Source organism: Protopterus annectens, chromosome 4.part1 (assembly GCF_019279795.1).
Source record: "Protopterus annectens isolate FY-2018-M chromosome 4.part1, PAN1.0, whole genome shotgun sequence".
NCBI lineage: Eukaryota > Metazoa > Chordata > Ceratodontiformes > Protopteridae > Protopterus > Protopterus annectens.
Window position 1 is genome coordinate 837252719 of NC_056734.1, and position 18729 is coordinate 837271447.

General features: G+C 41.3%; 1 protein-coding gene across 3 annotated transcripts in view; it reads left to right on the forward strand.

Moving 5' to 3' along the window:
- The window catches only part of LOC122801095 (glutathione hydrolase-like YwrD proenzyme), a 1228450-nt gene that overhangs the window by 363255 nt on the left and 846466 nt on the right, over nt 1-18729 (forward strand). For all 3 annotated transcript variants that reach the window (XM_044070614.1, XM_044070615.1, XM_044070616.1), the window contains exon 2: nt 3882-4035. In XM_044070614.1, the coding sequence (XP_043926549.1) occupies nt 3882-4035 (154 nt within the window). The remainder of the gene's footprint in view (nt 1-3881; nt 4036-18729) is intronic.

Consider the following 18729-nt stretch of genomic DNA (forward strand, 5'->3'; position numbering starts at 1 on the left):
CAAAAATACCGTAGCGGTCTCAGGTTCCAGATCTGCGGTAGTCAGGGGCTGCGTCGGAGCCTCACTGAGGACCGGAGAACTGGAGACCGGCTCAGCCGAGGCCTCGGAATCTGGCTTAGGCCTGGGCTGTCTGTCCTTATCCTTGCGTTTTTTGTGCACGGCATGGTGTAGTTAAACTTCCTACCAAAATCAAAATGTCTTTTAATAGTACGCTTATTAAACCTAGCACAAAACCGACAAGTAGTGACGTCGTGGTCTGGGCCTAGGCAAGGTATGCAATAAGAATGAAAATCCTTATGAGGTATTTGCTTCCCACAAGAAATACAATTGTTAACTTTTTCTGACATTGGTCTATGGCAAGAAAAGTTTCCCCAATGGGGTACTTAGCTTTTATAGAACACTTCGGTCTGAAATTCGAATTCGAAAATCTCAGGAGTCGGCCGACCGGCACTTGCGAACTGCTTCTGCTTCGGCAAGAAAGACTGAAGAAAATGGCGTAGGTTGCATTATATATACCCCTGGCGCACTGACGTCAGGGAAGAGGCAACAGCAACCGACGCCGGACCAAGACTTTGGAATTCCGGCAGACTGCGGGACCGCCTGACGACAGGATAACCCGTGTGTGATGACTGCAGCAGGGTAACACGATGAACATCTTATGTTATTGACGTGGATATTTTTGCTGAAGGAATTGACTACTTGAATTACAGCCTTGACCATTTTGCAGTTTTTTTCTAACTAAGAATACCGTAGCCACCATGCGACTCGCGATAAAGCTTGGAAACGTTATCATAAAACAAAAACTATTACTTCCCTCAATGAATACAAAACAGTTCGCAACGAAGTAAAAAAAAGCTTATTAACTCAGACCGCAAAGCCTATTTTTCCACTCTTTCTGGGATGGAATCTCCTCTCTTCTTAACCCAGGTAAAAAAGACAGCCCTTGCCCTGACCCAAATGCCTTTTACTCAGATTTAGCTCAACGCATTCTATATTGATTCCATATCCAAACTAACATCATCCTTCACTGATAACCTTGCTCTCCCACAACAACTTCATCACATCCCCTTCTCCTCCAGTATCTCTAGCTCCCAACCTCCTCCCTTCTCCATGAACCCCATCCCCATCTCTACCATAAAAAAAACTTCTTCTAAAATTGAAACCTTGCTCTGATGCACCTGATGAAATACCCTCCTACTTCCTAAAGATAGCCGCAGAAGCCATTGCCTTCCCCATCTGCATCATAATAAGTTGAACAATTTCAGAATACCAGGTTCCCCAGCTCTGGAAAAAGGCCTTTATTATTCCACTCCATAAAGGCAGTAACAATAATGAAATCTACAATTTCTGTCCCATCTCTATTTTATCCCCGTTTCAAAACTTTTCAAAAAATGCATCCACCTACAACTCTTACCCTATCTAATAAACAGTAACCTTCTTACTCCCACCCAGCATGGATTCCAACCCAGCCATAGCACCACCACCGCTCTCCTCTCCTTCCTAGAAACCATAAACAAAGCCCATGACTCTGGTCATATTGTATCCACCCTCCTGCTAGACCTCTCTAAGGCCTTCGACACCATCTCTCATAACCTTCTTCTTACTAAGCTCTCTAAACTAAATCTTTCCCACTCTAAACTAAATCTATCCCACTCCTCTATTAACTGGTTCACCAGTTACCTATCAAATAGGCAACAAGCAGTTAAGTGGAAAAAAGCTATTTCACCATTCCTAAACACTCCCACAGGTGTGCCCCAAGGTTCAGTTCTAGGCTCCCTTCTATTCAGTATTTTCATTAAGGACTTTTACCATGCCATCCCTAATGCCAACCTCATCAAATATGCCAAGCGACTCGACAATCTGTTCTGCAACCTCCACCTCTTCATTAACAAAATTAACCCAAGATGTCTTCTCTACATAACAATGGATGCTAGATTACCACCTAGCACTAAATGCAACCAAGACTAAACTAATGATATTACCCCCCTCTAAAAGCATCACCCTAAACAAAAACTCTGTGTCTATCACCAGCCGAAATAACACTCCACTTGAAACAGTCTCCACTGCTGAACGGTTAGGAATCCTCATCGATGACTAACTTAAGTTTGATAGCCATATTCATGTAAATATTAAAAAACTCACAAGAAACTTGACATGCTTTATTGCCACAACCGTTTCATCTCTCACTCCACCAGACTCGTTCTTGCTAATACATAACTCATCCCTTCCCTCCTGTTTGGTGCCTCTATCCTTACCAATCTGCAGTCCTCATTCAAATCAAAACTCTCCTCCTGTTACTATAAAATCTCAAAATTTGCAGCTAGCCACAGATCCATTACCCATCATTGCATCTCCCTGCACCAACTGAACCGGCTTGAACTCCCCAGTTTATCATACCTTTATTCAACTTATCCAAGCACACAAACTTGTTTTTTTCCCCTCTCTCTGTCCCTCCCTTGCCTCTACCTTACAAATGCATCGCCCAAACAGATGCCTTCGATCTAACTTCCAAAATCTATCAGAGCTACATAAACCTGGCCGCCCTCCAGGCAAACATCTTCTATCCTTCTGCTTAGCACGTCACTGGAATTCTCTCCCGCCTCTTATCCGTACCACTAACAGTCTCTCTATCTTTAAAACTTTACTTCACTCACACCTAATCTCACAATGGGAATGCTCTTGCTCTCACCCTACATAACCTCCCACTATAATTCTCTCTGTACCTAACATATCTACTAATAGCCTCCTTTAGCCCATAATCTCCTGAAGGAACTTGCATTCTTTTTTACTACCTTAATTTGTACATAATGGAATTTTTCATGCATTTGCTCCATCAAATGCCAATTTATTGTAACTGTTGTTACCATGCATTCTCTTTCTCTAATGTCTGATTAACTGTTTTGTAAACTTTGTAATGATTGTTATTCTGTAATCTTGTAATTCTGAAATTTATTACATTTGTACTTACTGGAGCTTTTCTCACAAGGACTCCATTGAAAATGGGTTCCTTGGGGCCCAATGGACTATCCTGGTAAACAAACTGCAAATAAATAAATAAATAAAGTGTTGCTTGTAGATAAAACAAGTAGCTGTAGCATTGAGGAATGAATAACTAACAAAGGGAACTTTCTATGTTTAACTTTATTTTGTTGGGGAACAGAAGGAGATACTTGTAAAGAGTCCCAAATTACTATAAATAGAGGCAGTTAGCAAAATGTTTGAACTCTATCCTCTCCAATTCAAATATTTTTTTTTTAATGGTACATGCAAAAGTTGCTGTTTTTTTCAGCATACAATATAGTAGTAGTACTATCAGGAACATTCTTTGTAGCCACATGGCTAGGTGTTTTAATGGCCCTAATGGTCATTACCCTAGTATACACCTGTGAACCCATGAACAGCTATGTGTTTGTAGAGATTCCCATTAGATATATGTTAAAACAGGCAGCAGAATTTTTCCTATACCTGTTTATCCTATGGTAACACACGATTCAAAAATCAGGCATACCTCTTCAGCCACTACTTCCTGGAAAATGTTCTGGTGAAGAACTACAACTAAAACAATTATTTGATGTTTGTACTTCTATTACATTTCTAGAAAGCTATATGAAGAACATTATTTTATTTAGTTCACTTAATTGTTCCCTCATTTGTAAATTATAAGTTACACATTGAATGTTGTTCTCTAAAATCTACAGGTATATTTCAAAGCTCAAGCAATTGACTGTGGTCATCCTTTACAAGTAAAGAGAACTTTTCTGCAGGTGCTAGTAAAGCTGGTTGTCTCATAACCCGCAGTGGTCCAGAAATTTAAACTATGAATTACTGACACTGTTGCAGTGTTGCATCTGTTAAATGGTATCGTTTCCTGTGCATTTCAGATATTTTAAGGAAGGGCGGAAATGCGGCAGATGCAGCTGTAGCAATAGCAGCAACCTTGAATTTGACGGAACCCTGCAGCACTGGCCTTGGAGGGGACTGTTTTTGCCTTTTCTATGATGCAAAGACAAAACGGGTACATGGGATCAATGGAAGGTATAAGACATTCAACAACAATTGTAAAAGTGTACTACTCACACCTACCATATAGTTCTGTGTGTTAAGAGATTTAAAAATGTTGATACCTGCTACATATTGCTGTGTGTTAGCAGAGATTTAAGCAATAACCTACGTCTGGGTGTGGGTAATGCTAGATTTACCCACGGTTGGTGTGGTTTGGTCACAAGGGCGAAGCCTGCGTGGCCAAACAAAGCCAACTGTAGGTAAACCTAGCATTACCCACACCTAGACGTGGATTATTGCTGTTATACAATGACATTATTTAAGAAAAAAAATGCTTACTTTTCTTAAATAATGTCTTTGTATAACGGCGGTGTGCTGCCCTTCTGCCACTGGACATCTCATAGTTAATTTAGCTGATGTACTGCATATGCATTTGGGACTTGCATTCCTATACATACCCTGTACATCAGTGCTTGGGGAAAGTAAGCAACGGAGAAAAGATCTCCATTGCTCCGTTTTTCTTTTTCTTTTTTTTTTTAAATTAAAAAAAAAAGTTTGGGGCAGTTAAGAGAGAGACTGAATAGAGAAAATACAAGGAAATCAGGTACGTGTCTTTAATTTTAAATAACGTACCTGATTTTCCTCATATTTTCTCCATACTGTCTCTTGTATATCCGGAGTATGGACTACATATTTATTTATTTTTTAAAACAACTGTAAAAATAAAAAACTGACAGAATATATCAACGGAAAAAACTCCGGGTGACCGGACCTTTTTCCGTTGGTATAGTCTGGGATTTACAATGGGCACGCTGCTTGAGCTGGCCAGTCAGTGTGCTTGTTTTAGAATATTAATTGCCAGTCATTGTATACTAAAAAATATTCATGCCTGTTGTATAGTCCTGTGTGATAGCAGAGATTTAAAATACTAATTTCTGCTACAGTAGTGCTCTGTGTGTTAACAGAGATTTAAAAATGTTCATTCCTGCTAAACAGTGCTTTGTGTTAACAGAGATTTCAAAATATTTATACATGCTACATAGTAATGTGTGGTAACAGAGATTTAAAAATATTCATTCTTGCTAGATAGTGCTATGTGCTAATTGAAATTTAAAAGTATTCATATTTGCTACATAGTGCTGTGTGTTAACAGAGATTTAAAAAAATGTTATTTCCTTCTAAACAAAAGCTGTCTGAGACTGTAGAACAACATTCTATGGAGAACCCATGTGGTTTTCTTTAACTATGACCGTTTCAAATTTCTTGAACTTATCTACTTAAACATTATAATAGTGTGTTTTGTTCTGGAAAGATTTAATCAAATTATAGGGCTTAACTTATTTGTAGTAAATATTTATACACAACACTGTCAGTGATACCTTAACCATTATATAACATATCTCAAGCTTGTATAGAAATGTAAGTCTTCAGAGGTAAGTACTAGGCTAGCTGCCTTTGCAGGTCATTTTTAGCCTAGCCAAATGTCCTTCAAAGGTGAGAATCAAACTATGTACCTTCTGCCTGTAAGGTATATATGCCAACCCCCAGCTGCAAGACACACATAACTTGTCAAATCAGTTTCCATGTTAACTAGCTATCATTGCTTAAAAACTGTAGTATGTATTATACCATTAGAAGAATTCATAGTGTGGATGTGCTTAAATACTTCAAGCATTATTCCAAATGAAAGAAAATATGGTATTTGCTTAAATGTTGCTTAATTCTTTGAAAAGTATGTCTGTCCTAATGAAAACACATTTCTGCTGGTAAAACATTAGATCATATGATGTAGTATATTTCATGTTTATTTAAAGTTTAGCATTTGCTTGCTAAGCCAAAGAACCATTCATTAAGCCACGTGAAAAACCAACATGTAAATTAGTCAACATATTCTTGTTATAGTAAATCAAATTTAATTCCTCCTACATAAAGCTTCATTTATAAGGTAAGGACAAGGTTTAGAACTACAATAACTTTCAGACAAAATGCATTTGATATCCCAAGTCTCATGGCCTTTTAATGCTTTAGCTTTTCAAAGAAGGGGAAATTATTGTTCCATTGAACTGCTGATTGCAGCTCATTTATGCAAATCAGGTGATCAAGTATTCAGAGTATAATCTGATAACATTTTCAGAATGGACAAAGGTCTTATACTCCTACATGTTTGAGATGATATCAGAAATCGATTCTTGCCAGTGTAACCAACATTCCTGGCTACAATTACACCTCAGTTTGAGGAGCTGTAATAGAACAGCTTGAGTGGTGAGGTTGGGAGATGCATGTTATTGACTGGAGAAGTAGGAAAAGTGTTATAATTTGCTACCAAACTCAGCACTGACAGCAGTAAAATCACCTCTGTTCCTTGAAGTGTAAGTTGGGAGTATGTTGGTCATTCAGTTGGACCAATAAATTATTGATATGAAATCTTAATACACCAATGGTTATTAGAGTTCAGCCATGTTAGTATCTGCAGTTAGTACAACCAACAGTGTTACTTGTGCTATGAATGAATGGACACTACCATTGTCTCTTCTGTCTGCATATTCTCTGTGGAATTTAAATTTCATTTTATGCCATTTTGCGTACATTTTCATTGTTTACTTTCCTAATTTTTGCTACATGGAGAACCTTACTTAGTCTGTTTCTTTCCTTCAGCTTCACTTGAAAGGGAATTGCCACTGACAGAGAACTGTATTGTATATTAATATATGCATGCATGTATGAATGTGAACATGAATGTGTGTTTATGTGAGCCTAATTGCAATGCTTTAGAGAGTAAGCCATGCCAAAAGTTCTGTCAGACTACTAAATACATTAAAAAAGTCACAAATTCCTCATGGAGTGTTGGAAAAAATAGATCTGATGTTGTCAATTTTCATTCTATCCTCAACTGATGGGTTTGGATCCGATCCCTCAGGTCCTACACAGCCATTGCTAAAGCTTGTGGCAACCAAAACTCTCGAGCCTCTCCCTTACCCATAATGCTCTACCCCCAAGTACTTCAGATCTCGTTTGCCACTACATGCGAAAGACATGGTGACCATTTCTGTAGAAAAGTCTAAGTTTTGAATTTTGTATTTTTTCCTAGCAAAACCTTTCAAATTCTTGTATTCCTTATATCCTTTAATTCCTTACCCATTTTTTTTCTACTTAAAATATCTTCTGTCCCTCTTTCCTCCTTCCGTACATGTTTATACCTATGAATACTATTGATAATATTCTTTTCTTTTTCTCTACAAGCAGTGTAGTTTACTTATTACCATTGCCGTTAATTTCTTTTCCTATTTATCACGTGTATTAAAAAAAAATAATAATTTCTACTGTAGAATTTTCTCCGTAGAATCTGCTTCTTTCTTCACTGTTGTTCCCACCATGTTAGAGAAAGAAAAGAGTTCAGCTGGATTCAAAAAAATGTCTTCAGTGCAGACACAAGACTCTGTTATCTGATGCCCACACTTTGTGTGTATTGGACCTCCCCATTTGCAAGAAGATTGCTCTGTTTGCCACAGGTTTAACCCTAGAGCCCTGGTAGAGAGAAAAAATAAGTTGATATTAAAAGGGGTTCTACCTTCTTCTTTAGGAGAGGCTTTATGTGAAGCTTTGTCCCCTAAAAGATCTAAATCTCCTTCTCCGAGCCCTTCTACCTCTACCTCTACCTTTAAGGCTTCGGAGCAACCTAGAAAAAGACCTCTGTCTAATCCAACTTCTTCTTCAGATCCTAAATGGAAAAAGAGTACATTTTCAGATCTGACCTCAACCTCGGATCTGAAGCTCACAAAAAGGGATTCATCAGATACAACCTCAACATCAGATCTGAAGCAAAAGAAAAAAAGATATATCAGATCAGGCTTCTTCAGATCTGATGCATAAGCCAATTGATCCAGCTGCTCCATCCAGTATTGTTTACCTTCCAAGGACTAAATACTCCCTTTCAGTAGATCCAATTCTGTCCAGGGTTCCCTCTCCTTTTGGAGAAACCTAGGTCCCCTTTGGGATTGTCCACTCACTCTTCCAGGAGCTTAGCAGAAGAAGATGTGGAGAATTCACTGGGTGCAGACTCTGATGTGTGCCCCTTCAGCTCTTACCCATTCAGGTTAGGAGGTCCGATCTTCTGTCACACCCCCTCTTCCATGTTCCTCCTCTGACTCGTTCTACCATCTCAGAGTCCTTGGATTCAAGTCATCTGGCTCTGCCTGACTCAGATCCGAGGATCCTTTTATCCTCTGATCCAAACTTCACTCTGAGCACTTTAGTTCAGTTGGATTAGAAAGCTCTCAGAGCCAAGGCTTCCCTGTCAGATCTGAGGTGTTGGAGTTGACTCCGAAGTTGTCAGAGCCATCTCTGTGCTTCGGAGCCTCAGCAAGGATTAGCTTGGCTCCAGCTTCTGCCTTGGGGGGATTGTCCTCAGAGCAGGGAGGGACAACCGTCCAGAAGCTTGCCTTTTTGGATCCAAGGTCCTCTCCCTCTCTGGGGAGGTCTGCCTTTGAGGCTATGGAGAGGGCATTGTGTGTCTGTCTCAGATACATAGATGGTTCCTACTCCTTGAATCTTTGGTCTACAACCTTTATATCTCTGCGCTTGAAGTCTCAACCTTCTTTTCCACAGGGACAGCCAGTACTGAAACCCCAGGCTTTCCAACTGGGTATCCTGATTTCTTCTGATACCTCCCAAGAGCATCCTGCTGAGGAGGTCACTGAGAAGAACGTGTGCAAGAGGAAACACTTAGACTCCACAGAGAAGTCTATCACAGAAGATACAAACTTCAATGAGGGTGAAGGGTCCCCATGGTCACCTCCTGAAGAGGTCTTATTTGTAGATATCCTTGAAATCTTAAAACAGAGAGTTGGCTGGACATCGTATGAGGAGTCTGTATTCCTGGAGGCTTTCAGTACTGGTCCGTCTACCTCCTGCATGACTCCGCCCACTGACAAGCACATTGAATTGCTCTCACAGTGGGCATGGAAAGATCTTGACACAGTTGAACTGATACCTTGGAGACCTGACAAAATTATGGTACTACCAGAGGATAAGCAGTTTTGGGGGAAAGGAGTTCCTGTTGATGCCGTGGTCATGGCAGCAGCCACTAAAAAAGAACTTGCCGAGGAAAGTTCCACTGTTCATCCCCCCAACATGGTGTCTTGGGCAATGGACAGGTTTGGGAAGCATAGCTATGCTTCAGCAGCCTTCTTCATAAGATCACTGAACTATATTTGGCACATTTCACATGGCTACAGAGGGATTTGATTAAGGAGCTTTCAAGTACCCTCTCAGGATCCATTTCTGAGGAATTACAGTAGTCTGTTACTTCTCAGTTGGCTACCCTGCAATCTATTTCCAATGCGTCCATGAGTTTAATTTTGCTTGTAGCCGAAGGCACCTCAAGGGCACTGGGTTCAGACATTTCCATCAGGAGGCATGCCAGAACACACTTATATGATTTTGTGGAACCCTTCAGGTCTTCATTTGTCAGTGCTCCTTTTGACAGTGTATCTTTGTTTGGCCCAAAAGTGAAAGACACATTATCCAAGTGTGAGAAGGATGGAAAGACCTTGTCTGCAGTGGACATATTTTTTTCGACACCTCATAGATCCTTTTCCAGGAATCAATGAGGTAGTTGAAAGATGTGGTGCAAAAAGTCCCAGGGAACCTTTCAGGACACACATGGAGGAAGTTCCCCCAGCGGTAGATGATGGAACTCTAATGGTAGACACCACCCTAACAGCAGAGCTGGCTCGCAAAACCAGGGGTCCAGAGATTCATTCTTTGACAGACCCTTTCAGTGCTCCTGAAAGGAGGCCCAAATGCCCTCCTCTGGAGGCAATCGGGGGTCAACTATCCCTGTACCAGAGAGCCTGGCTAGAAATAACAGCTACTTGGGTGCAGAGAATTATTTCCAGAAGTTATGTAATGCCATTTTCCCTTCCTCCAGTTTCAAGAAAAATCTCTGCTGTTCTACCCAGTCAGAAGGAACAAGCAGTAATTCAGGTACAAAAGCTGCTAGAAAAAAGAGTCATCCAAGAGGTCCCACTAGACCAGTTAGAATCTGGAACTTACTCAAGATTCTTTTTAGTGCCAAAGAAAATGTGACTGGCGACCAATTTTGGATCTCATCAACTTGAGCAAGTCAGTTCGACGCACCAAGTTCCAGATGGTCACAGTTCAGTTCATTCTATATTTTTTGGGCAAGGAGGACTGGATGTGCTCAATAGACTTTCAGGATGCATACTATCACATAAAGATGAACAGGCGATCCAAAAGGTATTTATGCTTCTGGCTGGGAGCCAGTCATTACCAGTTCAGAGTTCTACCCGTTGGTCTCACCACAGCCCCCAGGGTGTTTACCAAATGTATAGCAGTAGTAACAGCTCATTTGAGACTGCAAGGATTCTGGGTGTTTCCATATCTAGATGACTGGCTCATTACTGCCTCAACTAGGCATCATTTAGCAAGGGCAAGAGGTCAGGTCATCCAGACATGTTCTCATATGGGGATAACCATAAACTACAAGAAGTCTGAACTAGACCCAACCCAAAATTTGGAGTTTATAGGAGCACTGTTCAACACAGTCAGTGATAGCCTCTCTGCCTTTTTCAGGGGTTCAGACTATAAGGTCACAGGTCAAAAAAACAATCTGCAGTACCAGAATTTCAGCCCATTTGGTACAGCAAGTTCTAGGATCAATGTCAGTGGCTATAGCACTAGTACCTTTAGGCAGATTTTACATAAGGATCCTTCAGTGGATGGTAGCAACACAACGGTCAATACTTTACCATCCCATGTCAACCCCAATATGAATCATCCACATATGGAAGAGGGATCTGAAATGGTGGATTCAATCAGACCAGGTTCTACAAAGTCATCCATTCATTCCCCCTCAGCCCAAGGCCATAGTGACCACATATGCTTCCCTGTTTGGGTGGAGGTGGGCATTTTCTGGGGGAAACAGTCCAGGGCAATTGGTTCCTCAAAGAAGCCAACTTGCATATCAATGTCCTAGAGATGAGATTAGTGCTTTTATCATTGCAGGCCCTTCAGAATGCTCTTCCTCTGGGGACAATTGCAATTCAAACAGACAATATGTCAGTAGTGTGGTACATCAAAAAACAAGGAGGAACCAGATCTTATCCCTTGTGTTGAGAAGCACTCAGAGTGTGGCAATGCATGATGTCATCCAACCTCTTTCTCATAGCAATGCACATTCCAGGGGAAGTCCAATGTGTTAGCAGACAAAGTTGAGCAGGTGCATTCTTCTAACTCATGAGTGGTCTGTCAACAAGAACGTAGCGGAAATTATTTTCTGTCAGCGGAGCCAGCCTTGCTGTGATCCAATAAGCAACAAATGCAGCAGCTACTTTGCCCTAATGCCTCCACAGGGGGAATCACCGAGTGATGTTCTACTTCACGATTGTCTGTCTGGTCTACTTTACACTTATCCTCCAATTCTGCTAATTCCAAAATTTCTACAGAATGCTGCCATGTTGAAGAGCAAAGTCATCTTTATTGCACCTTAATGGCCTTGACAGATTTGGTTCTCCATCCTTTGGCCTCATTTACTTCACCAGTCTTGGATTCTGGATCCAACTATAGACCTCCTGTCTCATCTGAGAGGCATGATTCATCCAGACTTATCAAACCTCAGGCTGGTGGCCTGGCTTCTCCAATTCTATTAATAGCCAGACAACCTATGCTCTCTTCACCTGCCCGACATATACTTTTATTTTCTCATAAACCCTCTAGAAGAAAGCTGTACTCCAGTAAATGGAAAAGGTTTGTTTACTGGGCTTGCCAAAATAATGTTGATTCCTTTAAAAGCTCCCTTGCATAACATCCTGGAAATTTCGGCTGTACTTTTTAAATAAGGAACTAGTTCCTCAACAGTTAAGGTTCAGCTCCTCAGCAGTTAAGGTTCAGTTAGCAGTTAATTTTGAATTTTCACTTTGGATTTGAGGGTTTCTCGGTTGCTTCTCATAAGCGCTGCAAATCTTTTTTTAGAGGCTTTCTTCTTCTAAGACCTCCTTTTAAAGACCCTACTCCCCCATGGGACCTGAATCTGGTACTGCAAGCTCTTACTCATTCTCCGTTCGAACCAGCAGCTAAGTGTGACCTTGCATACCTTTCTTGGAAGGCAATTTTTCTGGTAGCCATTACTTCTGCGAGATGAATTTCTGTGATTCAAGCATTGTCCTCAAAACCTCCATACTTGATTTTTCACAAGGATAGAGTTCATAGGTTCATAGGTAAGTACTAGGCTATCGGCCCTGGGGCCAGCCAAAGAGGTACCCTGGCTTTTGCCACCCAAGAAAATTATTTTCCTGTGCCACTGTCAAGCAGAGCCACAGAAGTGATCCCCAGGGTGAATTTCTTATTTCCCATCCAATCATTAAGATTTTTCTTGAAGAGTGCTAATGAGGAGCTCTGTTTGATATAGATAGGTAGTTTATTCCAGAGTATGGGAAGTCTCTGGGACAGGAGTCTATCCCTCCGGTATGTTCTGTTTATTATGGTGACAAGGTTTAAGTCCCTAGAGCGTGTAGCTTGTAGGGATTGGGATTTCTTTAAGAGGAGCATGTCCAACAGCTCTGGGTTTGACATGGCTTTGTATGTTAGGCCCTCAAAGTAGGCGATATGCGACGGAGTCAAGCTGGAATTTTTTTGAAGCGGTCTGCGTAGGGCATCTGTTTGAGGCCAGTAATCCTCTTTGTGAGGTATTTCTGCGGCCTTTCCAGTTGTTGTAAATGTCTTGTGAGGTACATACCAAAAGGGGTGTTGTACTCTATAATGGGTCTAATGAGTGATGAGTAGAGGGTAACAATGACCTCTTTTTTTCTGGATGAGAAACCTTTTGTGATGAGGTGTGCCACGTAGAAGGATTTCCTGACTACTGTGGCGATGTTATTATCAAAGGAGAGACTATTGTCCACCTGTGTCCCAAGGTCTCTTATCACACTTTCGGTGTTAAGTATACTACCACCTATGTTGTAGTTCATGGATACAGAGTTTTTACCAAAGGGGGTGACAATGCACTTTTTGGCATTGAGCTTGAGGCCATGGCTTTGACACCAGGCATCTGTCTCAGTGAGGCCCTTTTGTAGGATGTCCACATTGTTTGGAGTTTCGATTATGGCTTCTAGTTTGCAGTCATCTGTGAACTTTGTTAGCCAAAGACCTTCTGTGTTAGCCTGTACTTCAGAGAAGTAGATACCAAGCAGGAGAGGACCCAAGATTAAACCCTGTGGTAATCCACTTGTCACTGGTCTGAAGTCGGATTTGGAGTCTGCTACTTTCACAGTGTGGGTTCGGTCAGTGAGCCAGTTGGCAACCCATCTTGTGACATAGGGATTTATACCTAGTTTAGTGAGTTTATCTAAATTCCAGAGTGGGGGATTGTGTCGAAAGCCTTGGCAAGATCTAGATAGGCTGTGTGAACCACATTACCCTCATCTATGGCTTTGGTGACTGCTTCAAAGAAGTCTATCAGGTTTAGGAGACATGATCTGCCTTTTACAAACCCGAACTGGGTGGGGTCCAGTGTTTGGAGATTACCAATGTCTTTGTTTATAAGTTCCATGATGATACGTTCTATGACGTTGCAGACCAGGATCGTCAGGCTAATGGGGGAGTAGTTCCCGGGGTCCGTGGTGACTCCCCCCTTGTGGAGTGGGATAACCGTCGCTGTGCGCCATTCAGCAGGCACAAAGCCTGAGGTGAGGCTATGATTGAACATGGTACTTAGGTGGGGTGCCAGTTTGTTCTGTAGTTCGTGTAGAATGCAGCCTGGGATGTTGTCTGGTCCCATGGATGCTGTGTTCTTGGCTTTGGAGAGTGTGCTTTTTACCTGTGCGGCCGTGATTACAGGAACTTTGCATTCTTCCGGTATAGAGATGGGCTCTTTAGGGGGTGAGAGGTGGGGTAAAGTTAGCACTGAACCTATCTGCCAGGATGTTGGCAATATCAGTTGGGTCTGTATATTTAGTGCCATTGTGCTGTAACTCAGAGCAGATGTGAGTGTTGCCATTGAGATTCTTGACATAGCTATAGAATGCTTTGTGGTTGTCTTTAGAATCAGTGGCGATTCTGTTTTCGTAACTAGCTTTGGAGGATTTTATCAGGGATCGCAGCTTCTTACTGAGGCTGACCAGGGAGCTCCTCCACTCATGAGATTTTGCTCTCTTTTGCAGCAGTTTTTTCCTTTTGTTGTACAGTTTGTTTATGGCAGGGGACCACCAGATTGGCTTCCTTTTTTGGAGGATAGCGTCTTGGTTCTGTTTGGGATATCACAATCCATGCACTCGTGTAAGTGCTTATAAAGTGCAATTGTGTAGGATTCAGTAGTCGTAACTGTATTGTCCATCTGCATGGGTGTCATGAAGTTCACCACTTCTGTCTTAAGAAGCATGAAGTTGGCTTTGGAGAAATTTTTTACCATGGTTTCCTTAATGAGGGGTGGGGGCAGGATGTGGATATCTAGGGTAATTAGCTTATGATCGGATCGGACCAATATGGCATTGACTTCAGGTGTGGAACACCGGTCACTCATGCTGGTAATGACTAGATCTAGGATATTTTTGCCCCTGGTGGGGGTGTGGATACATTGATCCAGGGCATTGGAGTTTATGAATTCCAGAAAGCGTTGAGTGAAGGAGTTGGTACATGAGTAGTTTTCCCAGTTAATGGTGGGGTAGTTGAAATCGCCTATTATTAGGGTGTTTGGTTGATCCCTAATATTTTCCAGTACATCAAGAAAAGAGGAGTGGGAATCCTGGGGCATGGTGGGGGATCTGTAGCAAGCTACAATTTGGATTGCAGTTTTGCTCAGAGTTAGTTGCACTTGGATAACCTCGGCTGCATTATGCTGAGTAACTAGCCTGGAGGTGTGGATATCCTTAATGAATATGGACACACCTCCGCCTTTGGTGTTCCGGTCCAGGTTACATGGCTGAAATGTGTGGTATGACTTATAGCCTGGTAGTGCAGGGGTGCTCTCTGGAGCCTTGAACCAGGTCTCAGTCACTGCACATATATCGATGTTCTCCATTTTAAGGAGTGCCTCGAGTGAGTGCATTTTGATATTTAGACTTCTAGCATTGAGTAGCATCACCCTCAGTTTTTGCTTGCCTGTTCCTGTTATGGTGGTGAATTTGTCATTTGAACCTTGCCTAAAAAAGGCACTATATGGGTGGCAAGAACCTTAGCCAGTATCAGGAATCCCAGGGGTGACAGGTGCAGACCATCTCTGGAAAAGCATTGTGGTCTGTCGACCATGTCATCCCAGGCAGACTGATACTGGATCCCTTTAGAATGACACCAGAAGCTTAGCTAGTTGTTGAAGTCAATCATTTTGTCCTTGTACTGTGGCATCATTCTGGGTGATGGCAGAATGCTACTCAGGGCTAGGGTCATACCTGCCTGGACTACAAGATCGGAGAGCTCTTCCATGTAGTCCAGGGAGGTACGTCTCAGGTCATTCACACCAACATGGACAATGACAGAGTCATATTTGTACTTGTTGTGGAGTGACCTGAGTATGTGGGTTATGTGGCGGATCCTGGCACCCGACAGGCAGCTGACAGTAACCTTCTCCTTGTTTAGCCTGGTGAGTGGGTCATCAGTGTGCCTAACTATAGAGTCACCTATAACTAGTGTGTTGGGTACATTGTTTTGCCTTATTGGCTGTGGTTGAGTGGCACACTGAGTCTGTGGGCTATGTGTCATTTGGCTTTTGTTGGGGGGGGTGGAGGTTGCTTGCAATTCTGCTTTGGAGGTCTCTGTTGCTTGAGCAGATTATTATTGAGAGCTTCTGCAAATGTTTTTGTGTTTCAATGTGTGGATTTTGGTGGTGTAGATTTAGTGAGACTATGTGATGAGTGTGGTGTGGTGCAAGTGTTTACCTTCTCCTCTTGACTGTCAAGTTCAATCTTGGTTTGAGAGAGCTTTACCTCCAGTTTGGCTAGATAAGTGCATCTCTCACAGGTTGTAGTGTCGGGTGGTAGGAGGAGAGGGTTGTCTGTGTACATGAGGCAATTTCTACATTGCCCCAAGATGCCCAGATTCATCAGATAGACAGGAAAGAACACTGGGAGCTGACCCTTGGACATGCCTGAATAAAAAACTGTTTTCCTCTAGATAAGTGAGGAAAGCGAGTACAAGCGCTGTTTTTCTCTAAGCAAGTGAGGAAAGTAAGTACCAAAACTGTTTTCCTCTAGGTAATGAGGAAGGTTGAGTGCTGTAATAATTAGTAGGTTATGTAGTGTTTGCAACAAGTTCTGAGCAAGTGCTGATCACGAATAAGCAAATTCAAGTGCTAAAACTAAGAATCTGTATCTGGGCTAAACTAGTTACAGGAAAGGGGGGAAACAAGTGCAAATGCAGGCTTTTAAATCAGAAAGTTGAGAGAGATGGAAAAACTGCCCAGACGGCCAGTAACTACAATTTCTTATGTGGTAGATAGGTTACCTAGTGCTTACCACTCCCACTGATAAGCTAGAAGGCTTCCTTCCAACACAGAAAGCTTGGGGGGGCTCAGAAGCTTACATACAGTCCTGGATATAGCAAATCTGAATCTGGACTATAACAGGAAAGGTAGGAAACAGGCTTAGTTTTTTTTTATATATATATATATATATATATATATATATATATATATATATATATATATATATATATATATATATACAGAAAAGTAGCTAAAACAGCAGTAAAACAATTCAAATGCAGTGCAAGCACACTTGAGTATGTAGCAGTGTTAGGCCAAACAGTTTAAAAAAATCCAGTTAAATTAAAAATGACTAAAAACAAGTGCAGAAGGAGTCTTTTAGATAGAATGAGGTAAAGAGATGGGACTGGGGGGAGTATCCCAGATCAGATCTACAGTGGGGGTGGGCAACTGCAAAAGCCTCCAAATTTAACAAGACAGGAATAGGGAGAGTGGGTAGGGGAAAACCAACACCTTCAGCAGAGATCTGAAAAACTATACAGTGAAGCAAAAATAACAATGCACACTTACCTTAAGTTACCTTAGGTATTAATGCATCCTTTCGTCCTAAGGTGGTCAGAATCTAATATCAATCAGTCCATTAATTTGCCAGTATTCTTTCCTAAATTCTTTAACAAGTGCAGATACATGTTGCATTTTAGGATGTTCACAGACAATTACATTTTTGCCTAAATAGAACAAAAGACATCAGAAAATCTGACTACCTGTCTGTCTCATTTGCAGAAGTGAAATTGGGAAAGCCAATTGCCAGAGTAACTTTAGCCAGACGGCCGACTGATTGTATTTCATTTATTTATAACAAATTGGGCATTACCTTACCAAAACTGTTATAGGCCCATTAAACTAGATCCATGGCAACTTCCTCAGTTTTTCAGTCTAGAATGTTCATGGATGATATTTGTGCTTCAGCAACTTGGGCCACTCCCCATAACTTTTTTACTCATTACACATTTTATTTGGTCTCCAGAGGTTGAGCATCATTTGTTTCATTTGTGCTCGGGAATATCCTTCCTTGAGTCCACCCAGGATCTTAGGTAGCTGGGGACTCTGTCCCATCAGTTGAGGATAGAATGAAAATTGACAACATCAGATAAAGAAGTTATGTACTCACCATAGCGTTCCACCTGTGTTGTCCATTTTCATTCTTCCTCAACTCTTCTCCAACAACCCTCATCCTTTCTAAACTCCTGGAAGAATAAGTGTTTTATGGACGTTGTTGTCTTTTATATTGAGTTCCAGATAGTCTTCTTCCAATTTGTCTACAAATATTTCCTTTCTAGTAAATCATCAAATAAGATCGGAGGTACTTGGGGTTGGAGCATTATGGGTATTATTTATTTTATTTTGCATTTGTTAACCGGGTTGGTCCAGCTGGGGTAAGAATTTACCCTTTTTCAGTGGAGACCTGAGGGGAAAAGCCCCAAACAAACATACAAGTAGAGACAAGTTTACAATAATACAGAGAAAAAGAATGTCATGAATACAATGGATAAGAAAAAAAGAAAATAAAGTACTCCATGGAATTAAACATAACTATATACAAAAATATAACAAGGTTGTAAAAGGAAAAACAACAATAATAAATCCAAGAGGCATGCAGTAAAGGAATTAAGGTTATAGGTAATCATTTTAAAATAATATGGCATTATTAGATTAGATTAGAAGGAGAACTTGTGTATGTGCAGGGGGCCTCAGATCTGAGGATGAAACTAGTGCAGGAGTAAAAAATGGAGAAACGTGTATGTACAAGGGGCCTCAGATCAGAGGAAGAGATGGTGCAGAAGAAAGTAGTAGAGGAGTAGTGATCTAGAGGGGGGGTGTAGAAGGGAGAGCATATAGATATAGTAAGTTATAGAAATAGGGAAGGTCTTATAGATCAGACTTGGTGGTAAAGTGGGTATAGGGAGAGGGAGGGATTAAGTAGGCTGGTTGCAGGTACATATAGGGTTGTTATGGAGATACTGTATCAGGTCATGTTTGAAGTTAGAAAGGGAGGTATGGCTTCTGATTTTAAGTGGAAGATTGTTCCAGATAAGGGAAATGGAGCGTTTATAGAGTATTTTACCTATGTTCTTATTGGGTCTATAGACTTGTAGTAAGTGTTTATCAGAGCTGTGCAGGGAACGGGGAGGGGTGTACCAGTTGATCAAGTTGGACAGAGATGAACAGTTTGAGTTAGAATTAAGAATTGTAAAAACTTGGATTAGCTGACTTTTGGCCAGAAGGTGTGGGAG